At 42.7% G+C, this 20,766-nt stretch overlaps 1 protein-coding gene across 4 annotated transcripts in view; it reads left to right on the top strand.

The window, feature by feature from the left end:
• The window catches only part of LOC129172082 (1-phosphatidylinositol 4,5-bisphosphate phosphodiesterase beta-4-like), an 84,245-nt gene that overhangs the window by 50,755 nt on the left and 12,724 nt on the right, over positions 1-20,766 (top strand). For all 4 annotated transcript variants that reach the window (XM_054761456.1, XM_054761457.1, XM_054761459.1 and 1 more), the window contains 18 exons: positions 66-147; positions 235-335; positions 1,816-1,873; positions 2,519-2,627; positions 6,295-6,505; positions 6,577-6,670; positions 6,785-6,864; positions 7,947-8,031; positions 8,110-8,200; positions 8,277-8,372; positions 10,470-10,618; positions 10,705-10,800; positions 10,878-11,022; positions 12,353-12,437; positions 13,590-13,714; positions 16,791-16,842; positions 17,318-17,420; positions 17,532-17,696. In XM_054761456.1, coding sequence (XP_054617431.1) covers positions 66-147; positions 235-335; positions 1,816-1,873; positions 2,519-2,627; positions 6,295-6,505; positions 6,577-6,670; positions 6,785-6,864; positions 7,947-8,031; positions 8,110-8,200; positions 8,277-8,372; positions 10,470-10,618; positions 10,705-10,800; positions 10,878-11,022; positions 12,353-12,437; positions 13,590-13,714; positions 16,791-16,842; positions 17,318-17,420; positions 17,532-17,696 — 1,927 coding nt within the window. The remainder of the gene's footprint in view (positions 1-65; positions 148-234; positions 336-1,815; positions 1,874-2,518; positions 2,628-6,294; positions 6,506-6,576; positions 6,671-6,784; positions 6,865-7,946; positions 8,032-8,109; positions 8,201-8,276; positions 8,373-10,469; positions 10,619-10,704; positions 10,801-10,877; positions 11,023-12,352; positions 12,438-13,589; positions 13,715-16,790; positions 16,843-17,317; positions 17,421-17,531; positions 17,697-20,766) is intronic.

Genomic DNA, 20,766 nt, shown 5'->3' with positions numbered 1-20,766 from the left:
GAACTCATTTCCATGCCAGAAAAATCCACTCATCTTTTTCTTTTCTTTCCATGTGTCCTGTAAAGGATTACACGGACATTTGCGTCAGGGAAGACGGAGAAGGGGATTTTTCAGGCTTTGAAGGACTTGGGCCTTCCTAGCGGCAAGGTCAGGCCTCGTTTCCACATGCGCTGCGAGGGCTTCAGCAGCTAATGTTGATTTAACGCGGATGTTTTGGATCATTTCCATCCGCAGAATGACGAGATTGAGCCATCAGCGTTCACATTCGACATTTTCTACGCACTCACACAGAAGATCTGTCCGCGCACAGACATAGAGGACCTCTTCAAGAAGATGTAAGACCCTCCCCCCTCCATGTTTTAACTTTCCTTGCACTTTACTGACTTATTGTAATCATTCTGTACCTCAGCATAGTAACACAGTGGAACCTCGAAAGTCAAACACAATATTTCTATTCATCAATAAGCTGATCCATTCATCACGTGGAGGTAATCATAATAAGGCAACATGGAGTGCACTACTGGGGTGCAACCAGCAGAGGCGCTTTGTAGTATTTTCTAAATTAGTTTTTTTTGTTCTATTTTTTTAAATATCAAGGATTTATATCGTTTAGAGAATTATAGTATTGCATTTTGTTTTATTTCATTGTGGAAAACACACTTTTTGTATATTTTCTATTTATTTTTCTGTTAAAAAAAGAAAATCAATTCATCGATTGTTAATTTTCCGTATCGCCGACCAGCAGGTGCCGTTGAAGCAGTCTTGCTTTAGTAATTTTATAGCATATAAATGAATGAAAAATAAAATGATATTTTAAAAAAACAATTGACTAATTTCCCTTAAATATTGAAAAACAATCTTAAAATAAAATAAACTTTTTGCTTATTTTTTGCATCTAAAGTGAATAGAAAATAATATGTCAACTATGAAAATGAACTGACAGAAATGAAGGGATGTTCCTCATGGCCAACCAGCAGGGGCGCTGTTGATGCAGTCTCTCTTTAGTATTTTATACCATATCCAATGTTTTAAATATTTTTTTAAATAACTGATTGTTCATTTTGTCTAAATAAAAAACAAATAAATGAAAAAATAATTTTTTTTTTGCATATTTCCTGCTGTCTGAAATCAACAAAGTAATATGTCAACTTAACACAGAATGAATGGATGAATTGATGGGTCATTTTCTGGAAAGCACACTTTCTTGAGTATTTCCAGTCATCTACCAAATGTCATAAAATGATAAGAAATGTGTCGTCCAAAGTCAAGCGCTAAAGTAGAATAAACATGTCCTAAAAGAATATTCAGCCATTAAAGCCATTCGAGCGTCAGATGTGCTGTTTTACTTTGACAGAAAGTAAAATATGTTTAAAAACCAGTGAGTCTGCTTACTTTCTGTGCCCCACGTACATGTTTTTATTTCTATTTCTATTCTGTCGATACAAGCTAAGCACGTGATGATTGGTGCTGGTTGACGTGTGCATGATGCTTTGAACTGAGTGCAACTTTAGGTGCACGTTTGAAACGGACGTTGGAGGTTCCACGGTGGAGCGTTTTTAAACGTGAGCAACACAAGAATGTCCCGGCCGGTCAGTGGCCTTGCATCGCAGTCCCTCCACTTGACCCGAGTTTAGCAGGAAGAAGAATTCCTCAATACTGCATCTTGCGGTGCCGCACTAATAACTTTGTGTGACGAGCCTAACCTGCTTGTAGCTGATGACCACATTCTCGTACGTGACTTCCTCGTGACAGCTGACTGTTTCCAGGAGCCTAACATTTTCTTTTTGTTTTTTCTTCTAATGAATTCCTTTGCAGCAATGGGAGCAAAAGTGATTATTTAACTGTAGACCAGTTAGTCAGCTTTCTGAATGAAGTAAGCTCTTTCTTATTGTTGTGTTTTTACAGTCGCTTGCCATCCTTGCCTGCTCCTTTTGTCCCCTCAGCTTCCCTCCACGCCCCCTCCATCCCGGTAGCCCAGATCTTCCCTTCCCTACGACTCCGTTCAGGAGACGTTTCACTTCCAGACAACCTTCCAAGGGCAACTTCCGCCCGACTCCGCCTCTGCATGCCACCCCTCATCGCTCATCGCTCGTCCCTCTGTCTCTCTCTGCTGCCGTCGTCGCTTGCCTGCCCTGTGTGTGATTGGTGTTGCCACGGCAACGGGAAGGTAGAAGTTTCCGTCCTGTCGCTCCGTCTCACTGGGCTGGGCTGGTCTGGTTCCCTGCTGGCTGTGTTCTGTGGCTGAATAGCTGCTGCGCTTGGGCCCGTGTGTTCCATGCCGCACGCTGGCAGCACCCTAATTGGAGCTTTGGGTTAGATGAATAAGACCACCGTACCCCCTCCTCCTATTGGACCGTCATACGGCCGCACTAGTGGAACATGAAATCACCTCCATGCAAACATCCTTTAGTCCCGTGTTGCCTCACCTGTGTGCTGTGTGCCACTTGTTCTCTCTCTTTTTGTTTTCTGGCCTGTGGATTTGTTTTTGTGACACCTGACCTGTACGTATACTTCCCAGAACCAGCGGGATCCCCGGCTAAACGAGATCCTGTTCCCGTTCTACGACCCCAAGAGAGCCACGCAGATCATAGACAAATACGAGAGGGATGACGAGCTGAAGAAGAAAGGTAAAGAGAGAGGAAGGTGTGGGCCTGTGCTGCCATCTGGCGGTGAGGGAGTGAAACTACACCACAAACAAATTTGCACATTAGCACTCTCCAAGGTCAACTCTGACCTCCATGCATTCCCACATAGTGTCAGCATTTGGGAGCAAACATGAGGTGCAAGAAAAAGGCTAAAAATACAGAATAGTAGTCTATCAGTGCAACGTTACATGGTGCGTTCAAGGACCGCCACTCACAACAAACAACAAAACATGAAAAACTTTACGTTATTTTTTAATAAAGTAATAGCCCACATTTTTAAATTGGTATGCATCTACAGGAAATGTAATGTACTTATTTACAATGTCATTTTTTTTCTGGTGGGTGGGGGCCCCTGGTATATACTGTAGTACATTTCAAGGGACCCAATTTCATGTAATATGTAATATACTTACTTTACGGAGCTGTTTTTTTTTTATTGGAAGCTTCTTAAGACATTTACTTTTCAAACAATATTATTGTTTTACTTTGAAACATTTAGTGGATTTTAATGTAACAATTACAATGTTAGAATTCATGATATACTGTAGTTCTCTTATTGCCATTAATATTTTTTAATTATGATTTAATAAAAACATTTTAGAGGAGAAGCGGATGGATGGATGGATTATTCAAATTTTATAAAAAAAAATACAGCAACAGTTGTAGTTCCTCTCATATTTTGTATCATTTATTTTATGCATTATTGGAGTATAACACAAGACAATTATGCTTTTGTGACATTATTACAATTTTTTGTGTTATTATTATGGTTAAACAGCATATTTTTGTGCATATTTACTGGAGGTTATTAATAATAACACCATCCCTCGTTTATGGTGGCTAATTGGTTCCAGACTCGACCACAATATGTGAATTTCTGTGAAATAGGATTCAATATGAATAAATGGAATAGTTCTGTACTTTCTAAATACAGCTTTTAACATTATTAGAGCCCTCAAGGTGAGCACTCCCTGAAATAACACGACCTATAGTCACCTTTCCACTCCTATTATTCTTTGTTTACATCACATTGCGCAGGCTACAGGATCACTGCTGGAACGGCTGCCGCTAGCATAGCAATCTAGCTAAACTTAAGAAAGTGTTTGAAACAGAGTGGGGACGATAGACAAAGAAGGCAAAAACTTACCACTTTCACACGGGATGAGAGGAGAACCTTTTCTCCACTCGATCTCGGCCATGGTGTGTGCGTCTCGCCATCGTGAGGGACGACTATGCTTTGAAACGCAGAGCTAAGTAGGTTAGTAGCAACTAACTAAACTGCTGCGTAGGTCTCAAACTATTCAAGATTCAAGAGATTCAAGAGAGTTTTATTGTCATGTGCATAGTACAACAGCAGTTATACCATGCAATGAAAATCTTATTCTGTTCATTCTCCCAAGAAAAGAAAGAAAACAAATGAAAGAATAAGAACATAAGAAACATAAACACATAAACATATATACCAATAAATTAAGCAACAACAACAGAAGAGACATTAATACAAGTAAATAATACAAATAAATAAATAAATAAAGTGCTATGAGTGTGTGCGTGTGTTGCGTGCGGCGTGTGCGAGTGCTTCGTTGAGGAGCCTGATGGCCTGTGGGTAAAAGCTGTTTGCCAGCCTTGTGGTCCTGGACTTCAAACTCCTGTAGCGCCTGCCTGACGGTAGGAGTGTGAATAATGAGTGTTGTGGATGTGTGCTGTCCTTGATGAGGTTGTGTGTTCTGCGTAGGACTCTAGATGTATAAATGTCTTGCAGTGAGGGGAGGGCTGCCCCAACAATGTTCTGTGAGGTCTTGATCACCCGCTGGAGTGCCTTCCTATCACGTGTTGTACAGTTACCGTACCAAACAGTGATGGAGGCGGTAAGGACACTTTCGATAGTGCATCTGTAGAAGCAACTCAGGATTGTGGTGGACATGCCAAATTTCCTCAGTCTTCTCAGGAAGTACAGTCTCCTTTGGGACTTCTTCAGAATTTGTTGGGTGTTGTGAGACCAGGTGAGGTCCTCGCTGATGTGTGTGCCAAGGAACTTGAAGGTTTTCACCCTCTCCACCTCAGTCTCATCAATAAACAGGGGTCTATGCGGCTCCTTTTCCCTTGTTCTTGGGTCGATGATCATCTCTTTAGTCTTATCTGTATTGAGAAGGAGATTGTTATCACGACACCAAGCTATGAGGTCCGCCACCTCTCTTCTGTATGATGTTTCAACACCACCAGTGATCAGTCCGATGACTGTAGTGTCATCTGCAAATTTAATGATGCTGGTGTTGTTCTGGGAGGCCACGCAATCGTAGGTGAAGAGCGTGTAGAGGAGTGGACTCAGCACACACCCCTGTGGGGTCCCAGTGCTCACAATTCTTGAGCTGGATGTGCGGTTGTGGACTCTGACTGACTGGGGCCTGCCTGTGAGAAAGTTAAACACCCAGTTACAGAGGGAGGGAGACAGGCCAAGTGTGAGGAGCTTATCTGTGAGTTTGTGGGGGCTGACTGTATTAAAAGCAGAGCTATAGTCTATAAATAGCATTCTGACGTATGTGTCCTGGCCCTGTAGGTGAGAAAGGGCTGTGTGGATGGCAGTGTTGACTGCATCATCCGTGGACCGGTTCTGGCGATATGCAAACTGTAGAGGGTCCACGGTTGCCGCCGGGATGCTCTTTTTGATGTGGGTCATGACTAATCTTTCAAAGCACTTCATAACAATAGGAGTGAGTGCTATAGGGCGATAGTCATTCAAGCAGGTCACGTTGCTCTTCTTGGGTACGGGCACTATGGTGGTGGACTTAAAGCAGGTCGGTACAGATGCTTGTGCAAGCGACAGGTTAAATATGTCAGCAAGCACATCAGCTAGCTCTGATGAGCAAACCCGAAGTGCACGTCCTGAGATGTTGTCTGGCCCTGCTGCTTTTCGTGGGTTTGTTTTGTTTAGAACCCTGCGCACATCAGCTGATGTCACCATGAGAGGTGAGTCCTGTGTGCTCCCCAGGTTCAGCCACCCTCTCTGCTCATCAGGAGTTTGGGTGTCAAAGCGGGCATAGAACTCATTCAACTCATCAGGAAGTGTGGTTTGGCTGGACGTGGCTACGCTACTCTGCTGTCGATAGTCTGTGATGTGCTGGAGCCCCGCCCACATGCGCCGAGGGTCTGAGGTGGAATAGTAGCCCTCCAGCTTCTGTCTGTACTGTCTTTTGGCCTCTCGTATGGACCTCCTCAGGTCATATCTGGCCTTTTTGTAGTCATCAGCGGTGCCCATGACAAATGCAGTCGAACGAGCACGTAGCTTAGCCCTTACATCACAGTTCATCCACTGTTTTTGGTTAGGGTATTTTCTGTAATACTTGGTGGTGGTAACAGTCTCTATGCATGTGCTAATGTAGCCAGTAACAGCAGAAGCATATTCATCCAAGTCAACAGTACAATCTTCCCTCCCCGCTGCAGTTTTAAACACATCCCAGTTTGTGCAGCCAAAGCAGTCCTGAAGTACTTGATCAGTTTCTTCATTCCACACTTTAACTGCTGTACTTACAGGGGGAGCTTTTTTAAGAAGTTGTCTGTATGTTGGATAAAGGAATATAGAGATGTGCTGCTATTGGGTGATTGACGTAATTATTCTCATTAGTGATTCATTCATCTTGTTTTCCCGTAGGCCTCATGTCCAGCGATGGCTTCTGCAGGTACCTGATGTCGGACGAGAACGCTCCGGTCTTCCTGGACCGGCTGGAGCTGTACCAGGACATGGACCAGCCTCTGGCCCACTACTTCATCAGCTCGTCACACAACTCCTACCTGACGGGGCGACAGTTTGGAGGGAAGTCGTCGGTGGAGATGTATCGCCAGGCCCTGCTGTCGGGATGCAGGTATTTCAGCGCTGCCTTGAATGCACGTGAGTTGCTGTGCTGGGATAGCGGAGATGCATGCTTTGTGTCAGATGCGTGGAGCTGGACTGCTGGGACGGCAAAGGCGAGGACCAGGAGCCCATCATCACTCACGGCAAGGCCATGTGCACCGACATCCTGTTCAAAGTGAGCACTCTCACTCTTACGTGCTGCGTGGACACCCTCTTGTGGTCAGACTGTGATGCTGCGTCTGCAATGACTCCTCCCAGTTGTCTTTGAAAGAATCATGTCTTCACACAGGACGTCATCCAAGCCATCAAAGAGACGGCATTTGTCACGTCAGAGTTTCCTGTCATTTTATCTTTTGAAAACCACTGCAGGTATGTTACATCATTACCCACTATTGGTCATGGATTTACTAGGGCTGTCAAATGAGTGCAAATTTCATCCAATTCATCTTAGTTGACAAAGGAATTAATCATGATGAGTCACATTTGCAACTAACAAAAAGATAAATGACAGGACAGGATTATATATATACATATATATATATGTATTCTATGTATCTTATATGTTGATATGCAGTATATTTACATGTACACTACAGTATATATGTACTGACAGCTTCAAATCAACGGAACATTTAGATGAAGCTACTAGATAGCACACACGTCTGCAAAGGTACTTGCCTAACACTACTAGTCTCTCTAATAGTAGCACGACATTGGAACTTGAACACTAAACCGTCTTATGAGCTATGAAGAGTTGCGATCAAAGACACCACGTAACTTAAGGTTGAACTGGCATGTTTTGAGTGTATTTTCTGGGATTTCCGAGCACACTTAAACGCATCAAATTGTACTTCCGCAATAAGAGTTACGAATCCACGTATTGTTTTTCTTTGTTTTTCTGTTCATTTAGACCAGGGGTGTCAAACTGGTGCCATGGAGGGCCGAGACACTGCAGGTTTTCTTTCCAGCCAGTCACTAAAGCAGGTGATCTTAATGATCAACACCTTCAGTTTGAGGGAAGGAGCTCATCAATTAATCACCTGCTGGAGAAACTGGTTAGAGAAAACCTGCAGCGTCTCGGCCCTCCAGGGCACCAGTTTGACACATGTGGTGTAGATGTATCATAAAGACGCTGATTTTCGGCGTGTCCGTGAATGCATCTCACAGCCGTTTAGTGACACTGAGGAGGTGTCGTAGCATCGACGAATGGACCAGAGACGTGTGTGTTTGTTGGCCGAGAGGTCGGAATAAAGTTCTAAAAGCGCGGCAGATGCTGTGCGACTTCGTGGGGACGCTACCAGAGATGTGTGTGTTGTGTATGATGCACATGCATTAATTACGCTAATAGTTGTACTGTAAGTCATAAAGTAAATGAGTTACCACGTTAGCATGCTATTTTTGACATCCCTAGTATTTACTATTATACGCTAGCTCACGTCTTTCACCCCCAGTAAACCACAACAGTACAAGATGGCCAAGTATTGTGAGGAGATCTTTGGGGACTTCCTCCTGAAACAACCCCTGGAGAACTTCCCGGTAACTTCTCCTATCCCCGTTCCTGCCCTCTGCTTGGCTTCTTTTTACACTTACAATTTCAAGTGTTTCCTCGCACAGATTGAAGCTGGACGCCCTCTCCCCTCGCCAAATGAACTCAGACGTAAAATCCTCATCAAAAACAAACGCTTGAAACCCGAAGTGGAACAGAGTAAGCATGCGGCTCAGCCTCTATGTTGCCCGTCCTTCCCGAAGCTGGCTTACGGTGAATGTTTCATGTCACACAGAGCAGCTGGAGGCCTTCAAGAAGCACATGGAGGCGGGCGAAACCAACACCACCGCAATCATCATGGGAGAGGAGAACGAGGACGAAACAGAGAACGGTCAGATGATGTTTGTGTAGACATCATTTTACAACATACACATGCACGCCACAGCGGGGCTTACAAGCTTCAGCACCACGGACAGCGATTATGGCATTTTGAGTATAACAAACCAAGAGAAGGATGAAAACAAGAGATAGATACTTTATTCATCTCCAAACAGGGCTTTGGTTGCTCACTAATAATAAGGGCCCGCCTTCTCAAGCCGCCCTGAGTCGTGGTAGAGGCCCGGCTCCCTTAAAGGAAAAGTGCACTTTTTTAGGAGTATTGCCCATCATCCACAATCCTTATGTGAGACATGAACACACACGTCTTTCTCATTTCTGTCCCTTCTAAAGATATAAAAACAAGTAAAAAGAGGCAGCTAAGAATGCACGTAATGGGACGCACCTATTCCACTTTCTGAAAAAACCTCCAAAAAGCGCCAACAAGGCTCCATTTCCATCATGTGGGCTGCATATGAAGCACATTGTTGTTATTATTGTTATTAACATTGTTCCGCCCAAGAAGGACCTTACTGGCGTAGTGACACCTCACCACACCACAGTGGCTAGCGACTAGCTTCACCACACACTAGCCAAAGGTAAGGCTACATATTGGAGCTGCTGTGTTTTTGTTCCTTTCTATGTTGCTATGTGAAATCAATGCACCCAGGAAGGAAGTTCCCAAAATACTCCAAGTATGACATCTTATCATGAATGTACCTGTTACTACATGATCACAGCATGGATGGAAAACCACTAAATCTTCTTGGATCTTCTTGGAGGTGTTTTAATAGCAACCTTTCTAGGCGGAATGGGTGCGTCCCGTTACGTGCATTCTTAACTTCCTCTATTTATCTGTTTGTATGTCTTTATAACGCACAGAAAAGAGAAACACATGTGTCACATAAGGATTGTGGATGATGGGTAAAATTCCCCCCCAAAAAGTGCACTTCCAGAAGGGCGTGGGAAGGGGGTGTGCCACCCACCCAGCCCCTCCGAAGTCCCTTTGCAGTTGGCGTACACACTTTTGGGAGACGTGGCAAAAAGGCGACACATATTTGAAGCAGTGAAGTGAAATCATATGTTAGAAATAAACACGCTGTGAAAGATTTATCCATCGTTGCATGAAAACGTAATGCCTTTACTGACTTAAAAACATTTGTGGTAAGTGTTGCTGTTTTCCATGACATTTATCATAAGCACCATTACATACCGGTGTAGCATCTGCACTAAAAGGTACATGAAATTGTAATTAGACAATATAAACATACATTTGTTAATTTCAGGGTTTCATTTTGTTGAGAAACCCTTTTATGGTGCTTATAATGGAAGTCAATGGGTTTTTTCTGGTAGGAAACACCACTGCCTACAATGTGAAAAAAACAGTAAATATCACACATTGGACTATTTTTCAACAAAATGAAACACTGAAATTACAAAATGCATGCTTCTGCTGCATATTACCAATGTGTAGAGAAATGGTGCTTATAATGGAAGTCCATTGGACTTTTTTGTCCCCTTGGGATCCCAAAGGGTGGGACATTTAGAATCTGACCCTGCAAAAGAAACAAAAAAAACAAAGCATCAAAATCAATTTTATTACTAATCTTGTGTGCAGATCAACCTTAGCTTTGACATGGTGCCCCAGCCCCCTACCATTTACTGGACTCCTTTTCTAAGCAAAGCACGGACATCATTCAATCGAACGGGCGTTTAGAGGGCTCAAATCATACCAATATTTACATGTTTGGTTGATTAGAACTCAAGTTGATTAAAATATTTGAACAAAAATAGTAGAAAAAAAATATTGATCAGTTATGGGTTTTTTTTGGGGAGTACATTTTTTTGTTGTCCTCTAGGGACCCCAAAGGGGGGGAAGTTGGCCTGGGTGTTTATGATTTGTAATGAAAACCAACATCATGCCATATGGCGTAACACAAGCAATGTTCTGAGCAAAAAACAAGCAAAACAGTCCTTGGGGACCCCAGAGGGTTAAAGTATCTCCTTGCCCTCATCTCCTCTTCTCCTTTTGAGCACGGAAGTAAATGCAAAGGGAGAGACCCCCGTTGTCCTTCAGTGTTGTCGTGCTGATGCCTTCAACGTCTGCGTGCAGGAGAAAAGGAGGCCGAGGACAAGGATGTGACGTCGGAGGCTCCCAGCAGCTTGTCGGAGGCGGCCAGCGACAAAGAGGCCAATAGTGACACGCAGTCCAACGCTGTGAGCGCCAAGAAGGATGAGGAGCGCAGCAACAGTATCAAGAAGGTGGGCGGCCATCTTGGCGTGCTGCTGCGTCCACCATACACAGCAGACATGCTTTCATGTGACGTTGTCTTTATCGGTGTGTCCAGGTGCCTGAAGATGATGCAACTGAGGCGTCAGAAGCTACAGAAACTGCAGACGCCACAGATATCTCAGAGGCGTCCGACCCAGACAACAACAAGAAGGTCCGAAAAAACCCCAAAACAAGCAGCATCACATCTGGACCCATCCGTCCAATCTTAATCCATGTCTGTCTGATCAGGGTGGCGACGGCTCAGAGGACTTGGAGGAGGCTCTCATCGCTCAGTACACGTACGTGGGCGCCACCACCAACATCCACCCCTACCTGTCCGCCATGGTCAACTACGCACAGCCCGTCAAGTTCCAGAGTTTCGACGTGGCTGAGGGTGAGGGTGCTTTCATCTCTGCTAAAATTGTAAACCTTGTATGTCCCGTTGCTCTTTTTCCCCCTCAAGCATGGGGACAAAACTTGATGTCATTGAACTTTGGTTCTTAACTGCTTCAGCTGTGGGACCACCATCAGCCCTCAGTGGTGACCCAAATTACAGATAACTTATTTAAAGGGTGCCTGGCATGATTCATCAACTTTGCTTAAATATGTTGTTTATTGTTTGGAATTATATTCTACATTGTTCCATTTTTTAAAGCCAATGTCAAATTTGCAAAAATGGCAATTAAGTTGATGGCGCCAAGTTTTGATGTTTTTCCTGTGTACCGCATCCAATAGCATCCATTTTCAAAGTGAGTTTATATCGTACTTTCAAGCCAAATGCTTCTTGCAAAGGTGGTCCTTCATAGTCGTCTGTGAAACGATCACTGCAAAGAACTGAACCCAAGGTGGACAACAGTATCACTGGGATACTGTGAACATCCAGCAGCAACACGACATTTTGGCGTGACTACAATTTGGATGAAAAATATACTGAACCAAGTCGACCATCTGCCTCGAGAAGCGTTTGTTTGTGTTTGAGAGGTGTCACCCTGATGACGTCACTTCCAGAAATGAGACTGAACTGCGAGAGCTCAGATGTTTTCCACATGGCACAGTGGAGGGGGCGGCATCATCATCATCCTTCAATAGAACAATGGAGCTTCAGATTGTGCAGGGGTGTCAAATGGCAGCCTCGTCTGTGTGGTAATGACTGGCTTTTTGAACAGGACAACGCCGCACTTCACAAAGAGGAATAAGCTCACTCTTTTGGACCATCCGATGTGTTCCCCTCATCTAAATCCAATGGACAACATTTGGGGATGGATTTACAAAAAACACGAGTTCAGTGGAGACAGTGGATGTCCTCCGTGAAGGCATCTTCACCACCTGGAGCAACATTCCCACTAGCCTCCTGGAAACACTGGCATAAGCATGCCCAAAGCCATTTCTCACCTCATGAACAAGAATGAAGAAAGAACTCCTTTTTACACATTTTATTTCTACTTTAGGGGGGGTTCCTGTGTCTTTTTTAAGCTATGGTCTTAAACTTTTGATCAGCTGATGAACAGCCTATTTCACTTGAATGCTTCTTCGCTGTAAATTGCTTTTTTGTCTCGCTCCCATTTCTTCTTTTTGCATTTTGAATCTCTCCTAAAGATCCAACAGTGCTAAATGTACATGCTTCACATGTTTCAGCTGCTCCCAACATTTGGATGAGGAGTGTATGTTTATTGTCTGTATGTGTTTTTGGTATTGAATGGTCTTTATCTTGTCATCTTCTCTAGACAAAAACATCCACCACAACATGTCGTCTTTCAATGAGTCGGTGGGTCTGGGCTACCTGAAGACCAACGCCATTGAATTTGTCAAGTATCCTTTTGGTTTGGGTGCAAGTGGGCTCTCGAGGCCTCTGTAAACTTGTTTCACTTGTTGGTTCCATTTGTGTATGAATGTAATAATGTAATAATCCATCCAATGTGGACGTCTAGAGACTGAGCGATGACATATTTGTAGGTGTATACACTCCATGACCCCTCCTGGGGGGTGCTGCTTCATGGCCGAGACCACTTGCTGACCACTGCTGTACATTTTACCAGTACGGTCGTCCCTCGCTACATCGCGGTTCCAACATGGCTGCCTCACTCTATCACGCTTTTTCAAAATTGCATTTTTGCATATTTAAGCAAATTGTACATATTTTTGTGCAGTGAGACAAACACCAAACTAGATCGCTGGAACAGCAGGCTTTTTTTAGGCACAATAATAATAACAAAATAATAACAATAATAACACGGGTTATTGAAAGCTGAAAGTCAACTCTGAATCCCCAACATCACTTCCTGTCCACCCCTGATTCTGCTCCCCTACAAGATAAACTGTCTTATAGGTCTTATTGTCTTATTATGTCAACTATATTGGGTAATAGAAGTGTAAAGGTCACCATAGGGCTGTTATTTCATGTCCAGAGGGCTCTAATTATGTTAAAAACATTAGAAAGTTTTCTATGCTAAAGAATTCCAGTTATAAAGAAGGAATCCTACTTTGTGGAAATTCTCTTATGGCCCAGCGTGGGACCAATGAACCGCCTAAAGGAGGGATTACTGTAGTATCTTGGATCGGTCATAAATACAAAGGACTCGATGGACAAAAGATGGTAATCATGTGAGGCGTGGATGTTGAGAATGGCGTGGGAACTTTATGTCAACCATGGGAATTCAATTATGACTGACTTAGAGTGAATGAGATGTTTTCTGTGGAAAAAAGGCTGACTGTTTTCGGGGAATAAAAATATGTTTTTGACAGAAATCAGCTGAATAGTGAATGTGCGTGAATCCACCGTACACAACTCACCCACACGTTTTACCTCTCCTCCTCCAGTGGGACTGCTTGACCCAAGATGCTCACACTAAAAATAGCCCTGTGGTCCGTCTGATGCACACATGCACACACACACACGCACACACACACACACACACATGCTCTGTGGGTCTTTGCTGTAATTTTTCCTGAGCATCAGTGCAGCTACAACAAGCGTCAGATGAGCCGTATCTACCCCAAAGGGGGCCGAGTGGACTCCAGTAATTACATGCCTCAGATCTTCTGGAACGCAGGCTGCCAGATGGTCTCGCTCAACTTCCAGACCCCAGGTACCGCATCACGCGACGTGGACCACACACACACACACACACACACACGCTGCAGATAAATATGTGCTGTATTTACAGTATGCAGTACACTGCTTTAGCCATCAGTCAGAGCCATGGGATGGACAACGTGTTACAAGAGTATAAATTGTGAATGTTAGGAGGTGTCGGTGCACGGCGACGTATGAGTTCAACCTCCGAGGCCTGATTTCACAGCTTTAGCACAGAGGTGTCCAAAGTTCAGCCCAGGGCCATTTGCAGCCAGCGGCACAGTCTCAAAATGTAATTTAACAAGGAAACTAAAAAAACAACAACAAGAGCAGCAAAACGGGGAAAATCAATCAAAAGTCAAAATATTAAGAGAAGAGTTGTAATCTAGCAAGGAAAAAAAGCCAACATTTCACAAGAATAAAGTAATAGTATGAGGAAAAATGTCATTTTAGTAGCATGAAGTTGAAATATTAAAGGAAAAAGTGATATTTTTTAAAGTCAAAAACAATGAATAAAGTTGTACTTTTTGGAAGCTTGGGTTGGGGGAAAATTGATAACATACATCAAAAATATTAGGAGAAGAAAAGAAGTTGAAACATTTGGAAAACTATACAAAAAAAATCAACAGCAGAAATTTTACCAGAGAAAAGTCAAAATATTAACAGGAAAAAAAATATCTCTGAAATGAAAAAAATTCTAATGAGAAAAAAGTTGTAAAATGAGGAAAAATATCATTGCAGTAACAATAATGAAATAAAGAAAAAATAAAAGATAGAAAGTTATAATGACGAGAAGAAAATGTACAAGAGGAAAGCTGAATTGAAATACAGTAGACGCCCCTACAACGTAAATAATCCGTTCAGAGAACTTTTATGTTATAGGGTTTTTACATTATAGGAAGCGTAAAATACATGTAAATAGCCTAATCTGTTCCAAGATCTTCCCAAACTCACCCCTTTGGCACTTCAAAATATTCAAAATCCACCAAATATGGTGGGAAAATATCAGAAAACGTTAGCATAAACATAGTAGAGTAACATTCCAATATAAAATAAGGTAATAAATAAGATTACTGTAAAGGAATAAAACTGAAAAACAAAAACAATCCTACCGTTCACGAGATGTCTTGATCAGGAGCGCAAGTGGAGGCAGGAAGGAGGAGGAGGACTAGCAAGTCGAAACGCGACTCAAAGAGGCTAAGAGTCATCTGGTCTCACAGACATACGCACTCGCACTACACGATAATGCTGTGTGCAAAATGTTAATTTAACTTAACTTAATTGTTTAGGTTAGTTTCAGGGCGACTACGAAGAGGAAGGAGGTTGAAGGGACAAGCCTGTCTCTCACACAAACTCACGTACGTGCTGGATAACTCAGCCAATGAGATGAGAGCGGAGGCGGTGCCCCGATAATCAGCCAATGAGAGCGTGATGCGTCAGAAGGCGTCACCAAGTGTTAGTCTGAACTTGCACCGACTTGAGGCATTAATAAAGTTGATTGAAGAAAAAAAAAAAACTTGCACCGACTTGACGCTTTACGTTATATGGAATTATTTCCGTAATACGAAGCAAAAACTTTACATAAATTCTTTACGTTCAGTGGAATTTACGTAAAAGGAGGTTTATGTTATGCGAGGTACTACTGTAGTTGGAAAATAAAAAAAATCAGCAGCAATGGAAAAAAACTGCTGTAATTTTACGGGAATAAAGTCCAAATACTAGTCATCATCCAATGAATAACAAAAGTCCATATTTTACAAGAATAAAGTCATTTTATTACGAAACAAAAACAGGATTTTTAGTAGCATTTCATCTATATTCCAAAGGTGAAATGCAGTTGTTTCTTGAGCTACATGAAGCCTCTTAGCATTTCTCAATGTGTTGCTTTACTAAATATCAAAGGGGCCCTTGCATCCTTTCGTTTTTCACTATGTGGCCCCCGCTGGTTTGGACACCCCTGCTTTAGAAGGTCATGTGTTCCAGGGTTACACTGTAGCCCTCGTTAAACTTGTATATTTCTCAGTGAAATCATATTTTGTCTTATTTGGCATCCCAAAAGCCAAGCACACATGTGGAGACGCTCCTTTAAAAATTCTAATAAAAAAAGATCCAGTGCTATAGTATTCCAACAATATTTATTTGTTGTTTTCAAGGTCAACTTGAAGGAAGTAATGAAAGAAATACTGTATTTAGGGGTGCACGGTAATTATCCAGCGATAATTATCTGGCCGATATCAGATACTAATACATCTGATAACATTAAATTACATTAAATAACATTAAATAATAATTTTTTGAAACGCTCCAATGAGGCGAGATTACCCATATGGTGCAGGTGAGCAACTCAAGCACTCCTTTTTTCTCCTGCCTGTGACATTAACAGCCTGTCGTAACGTCCCCTGAGCTCACTTGTAAACAAACATTCACTTGAACAGGAAGGACGTTGTACCAAATCAAACACCTGAAAAGCCAGCGCCGCAGTGTTTGAAACGTGCCAAAGGTTTGCCAGAGACGTCCGTGGCGTCACACCGGCTGCTCGGAGCGTGTGCCTCAGTACAGTGCACATTATAATGTCATGAGATCTTGTGACACCCCTAATAAATGCTAGTAATACATACATAATAAAAATGCAAATGACTTTCTGGCCATACGTTATACAGTAGATTCTGCAGGCATTCTGATGAAAGTCTGCTGCTGTGATGTTTGCCACGTATGCTGTCATGTGACATTCACAACAGCCGTTCAGGCTTTGTAATGCTACTTTTTCTTTCTGAAAACGTTGGTTGGACCGTAAAGGGCATTACAATTTTAGTGCGGCCTTACGTACCCAGTCAGTGTAAGGGTGTAGTGGATGCAGCCTGTTGGAAAGCAGCTGTTGCCCCATGCCTGTATGCCTGTATGCCTGTATGCCCGTATGCCCATATGCCCATATGCCCACATGGCCACATGGCCACATGCCCATGAGCAAGAGGCTACAGGGGTTCAGCACATGGCTCTCTTGCAGCTGCTTACGTGGAAGACTGCACATGAGAGGATGAGCATTGGGGAGGGGGGGATGTTCCATCATTTGATTTTTGTGTATTTTTCAGATCTGGCTATGCAGTTGAACCAGGGCAAGTTTGAATACAACGGCTCATGCGGGTAAGAGAAATATTAACAAAAGAATATAACAATTGTAGTCATAATTACCAGAAGAAAATTTCCAAGTGGGGGGGAATATATGTATGTATGTACTGTATGTACAGTATATATGTGTGCATATTATATATATATATATATATATATATATATATATATATATATATATATATATATATATATATATATATATATGTTAACACGTGCAAAAGATGCATGCCGAGCACCAATGAAACACACTTCTGCCACCTTGTGGCCGTTTGGTATGGAATGATTTACAAATGGCGACGTTTGAACCACAGGACGTGAACATGATCAGCTTCTTTTTAATGGCAGAAAGAATGATCGGTAAGAGATATGGAAGGAAGAGAAGTAAATAAGCTCGGCTTCTTCCTGCATGTGACCTTCCCGAATGTAACTTCATGTTAAGAAACCATAAGCATCAACCTTAACTAAAAGTCATTTATTTGTGTTGAAGGTATCTGCAGAAGCCTGACTTCATGCGGCGGTCCGACCGGATGTTTGACCCTTTTTCCGAGACGCCGGTAGACGGCGTCATTGCCGCCACCTGCAGCGTACAGGTCAGACCTTCTTATTTGTCACCTCATCATCAGTTGTTGTTCCAGTCAAGTGTACGCTTTTTCCTTTCACAAGCTGCTCAACCTCTCTCGCTCTCTGTCTTGTCCACGCAGGTGTTCTCGGGCCAGTTCCTGTCCGACAAGAAGATCGGCACGTACGTGGAGGTGGACATGTACGGCCTCCCGACCGACACCATCCGCAAAGAGTTCCGCACGCGCATGGTCATGAACAACGGCCTCAACCCCGCCTACAACGAGGAACCCTTCGTCTTCAGAAAGGTACGCCTCAGGGGAAGAAATGTAAAATACTCTGTTACATTATTTGGAGCTTTTAATGGCAAAAATATACATTTGATTGCATATTGAATGTTGTTGAGTATTATTATTGAATACATGATAGTATATGCACTTTCATATATTATAATAGACAGAACCAGAACCAGTCTTTGACTGAACAATTACTTGCATTTGTTTGTATTGAAACAAATAAATATAACATATTTTCTTATATAACAGAATATTTAATATACAATCAATAATATGATATACAATGAATAATATTTATTTGATATATCATATGATTGTATGTTCTATTATTATTGATGCATTTTTAAATGTAAAACAATAAATAAATGTCACTAAATAAATGCCTATTTGAATAGAATGTATTGGATGGGGTTGGATATGTAAGAGATAGATGATACAAGTAGCACAAGCAAGGGTGTCTTGAGGGCCTTGTGTGTGTGTGTGTGTGTGTGTGTGTGTGTGTGTGTGTGTGTGTGTGTGTGTGTGTGTGCAATAGTGCTGCTCTCAGCAGAATGAGAAGTCTCTCAGCCGTGACTGTGACTCCAACTCCTTAACACACACCATCAATCACAACCTCGTGCAACACGACACACACACACACACACACACACACACACACACACACACTGCAGTATATGCATACACGCACGGGGCACATACACACCGCCACGGGCATCACAAGCTGCTGGCAAGATCTCTTTTGTCACATGTGCTCACGCTCCGACACAAACACCTTCAGAAGCTCACTTTGCGCGTGCGTGCGTGCGTGCGTGCGTGCGTGCGTGCGTGCGTGCACACATACTGTACATACACGACCATGATGACTCACACACACACACACACGCGCACGCACACAGAAGACCACTTCCACTCATTCATCTCGAGTGAGTATTCTTGCACTCTTATCTCTTCCTCAGAGGTATTCATCATCATCCTCTTCCTTCGCTTATCTACTCACTGGAGGCCTCTCTCTCTCTCTCTCTCTCTCTCTCTCTCTCTGTCTCTCTCTCTCTCTCTCTCTCTCTCTCTCTCTCACTCACACACACAGAGATATAGAAATATACATACAAGATCTAGCGCAGCAGTGTAAGAGGTGTGTGTTGTCAGCGTGTTGTGTTGCTATCGCCCCATGGCGTTCACCTCCCGAAGCTCCGTCCACTAAGGACGCTTCAGCTTGAGCAAGACATTCTTCTTGAATACAACTGTAAAGGTGAATACACCCGTAAAGGTGAATACACCCGTAAAGATGAATACACCCGTAAAGGTGAATACCCCGTAAAGGTGAATACACCCTTAAAGGTGAATACACCCGTAAAGGTGAATACACCCGTAAAGGTGAGTACACCCGTAAAGGTGAATACACCCGTAAAGGTGAATACAACTGTAAAGGTGAATACACCCGTAAAGGTGAATACACCCGTAAAGGTGAATACACCCTTAAAGGTGAATACACCCGTAAAGGTGAATACACCCGTAAAGGTGAATACACCCGTAAAGGTGGATACCCCGTAAAGGTGAATACAACTGTAAAGGTGAATACACCCGTAAAGGTGAATACACCCGTAAAGGTGAATAACCCGTAAAGGTGAATACAACTGTAAAGGTGAATACACCCGTAAAGGTGAATACACCCGTAAAGGTGAATAACCCGTAAAGGTGAATACAACTGTAAAGGTGAATACACCCGTAAAGGTGAATAACCCGTAAAGGTGAATACACCCTTAAAGGTGAGTACACCCGTAAAGGTGAATACAACTGTAAAGGTGAATACACCCGTAAAGGTGAATACATCCGTAAAGGTGAATACAACTGTAAAGGTGAATACACCCGTAAAGGTGAATACCCCGTAAAGGTGAATACACCCTTAAAGGTGAATACACCCGTAAAGGTGAATACACCCGTAAAGGTGAGTACACCCGTAAAGGTGAATACACCCGTAAAGGTGAGTACACCCGTAAAGGTGAATACACCCGTAAAGGTGAATACAACTGTAAAGGTGAATACACCCGTAAAGGTGAATACACCCGTAAAGGTGAATACATCCGTAAAGGTGAATACACCCTTAAAGGTGAATACACCCGTAAAGGTGAATACACCCGTAAAGGTGAATACACCCGTAAAGGTGGATACCCCGTAAAGGTGAATACAACTGTAAAGGTGAATACACCCGTAAAGGTGAATACACCCGTAAAGGTGAATAACCCGTAAAGGTGAATACAACTGTAAAGGTGAATACACCCGTAAAGGTGAATACACCCGTAAAGGTGAATAACCCGTAAAGGTGAATACAACTGTAAAGGTGAATACACCCGTAAAGGTGAATACACCCGTAAAGGTGAATACCCCGTAAAGGTGAATACACCCTTAAAGGTGAATACACCCATAAAGGTGAATACACCCGTAAAGGTGAATACCCCGTAAAGGTGAATACACCCTTAAAGGTGAATACACCCGTAAAGGTGAATACACCCGTAAAGGTGAGTACACCCGTAAAGGTGAATACACCAGTGAAGGTGAATACACCCGTAAAGGTGAGTACACCCGTAAAGGTGAGTACACCCGTAAAGGTGAATACACCAGTGAAGGTGAATACACCCGTAAAAGTGAATACAAAATCAAATGATGTTAAAAAACGCAGGTCCTGCATTTTAAATACACTTTGAAATAATACATTTGTCAACAAGTACATGGACGTTAATGTGAAGGGATATGGATTTTGGAATTATGGGCCATTATTTTAGCTTTTGCATGTTGAAATTGTTTGTTGCTCATCCCATTTTGTTGGACAGTCCTTGAATGCACCATGTAACGTTGTCCCACGCTGCACAGATGGACTACAATACTCTACTTTTAGCCTTTTTCTTTCACCTCATACTTGCTCCCAAACGGTCATGCTATGTGCGAAGTGCTAATCACACACATCAAACAGCCACGGAAGAATCTTCTCTCTGAAAAAGCAAGTCCAGGCTGGTACTGGTGGGTGCTGGCTCTGTATTCATTTAGTGCTTTTCATTTGAATGTCTTAGTTTTCCACAATGCATCA

This window comes from Dunckerocampus dactyliophorus, chromosome 19 (genome assembly GCF_027744805.1).
Source record: "Dunckerocampus dactyliophorus isolate RoL2022-P2 chromosome 19, RoL_Ddac_1.1, whole genome shotgun sequence".
Taxonomy (NCBI): Eukaryota; Metazoa; Chordata; class Actinopteri; order Syngnathiformes; family Syngnathidae; genus Dunckerocampus; species Dunckerocampus dactyliophorus.
This window is presented reverse-complemented; position numbering and strand designations above follow the sequence as displayed.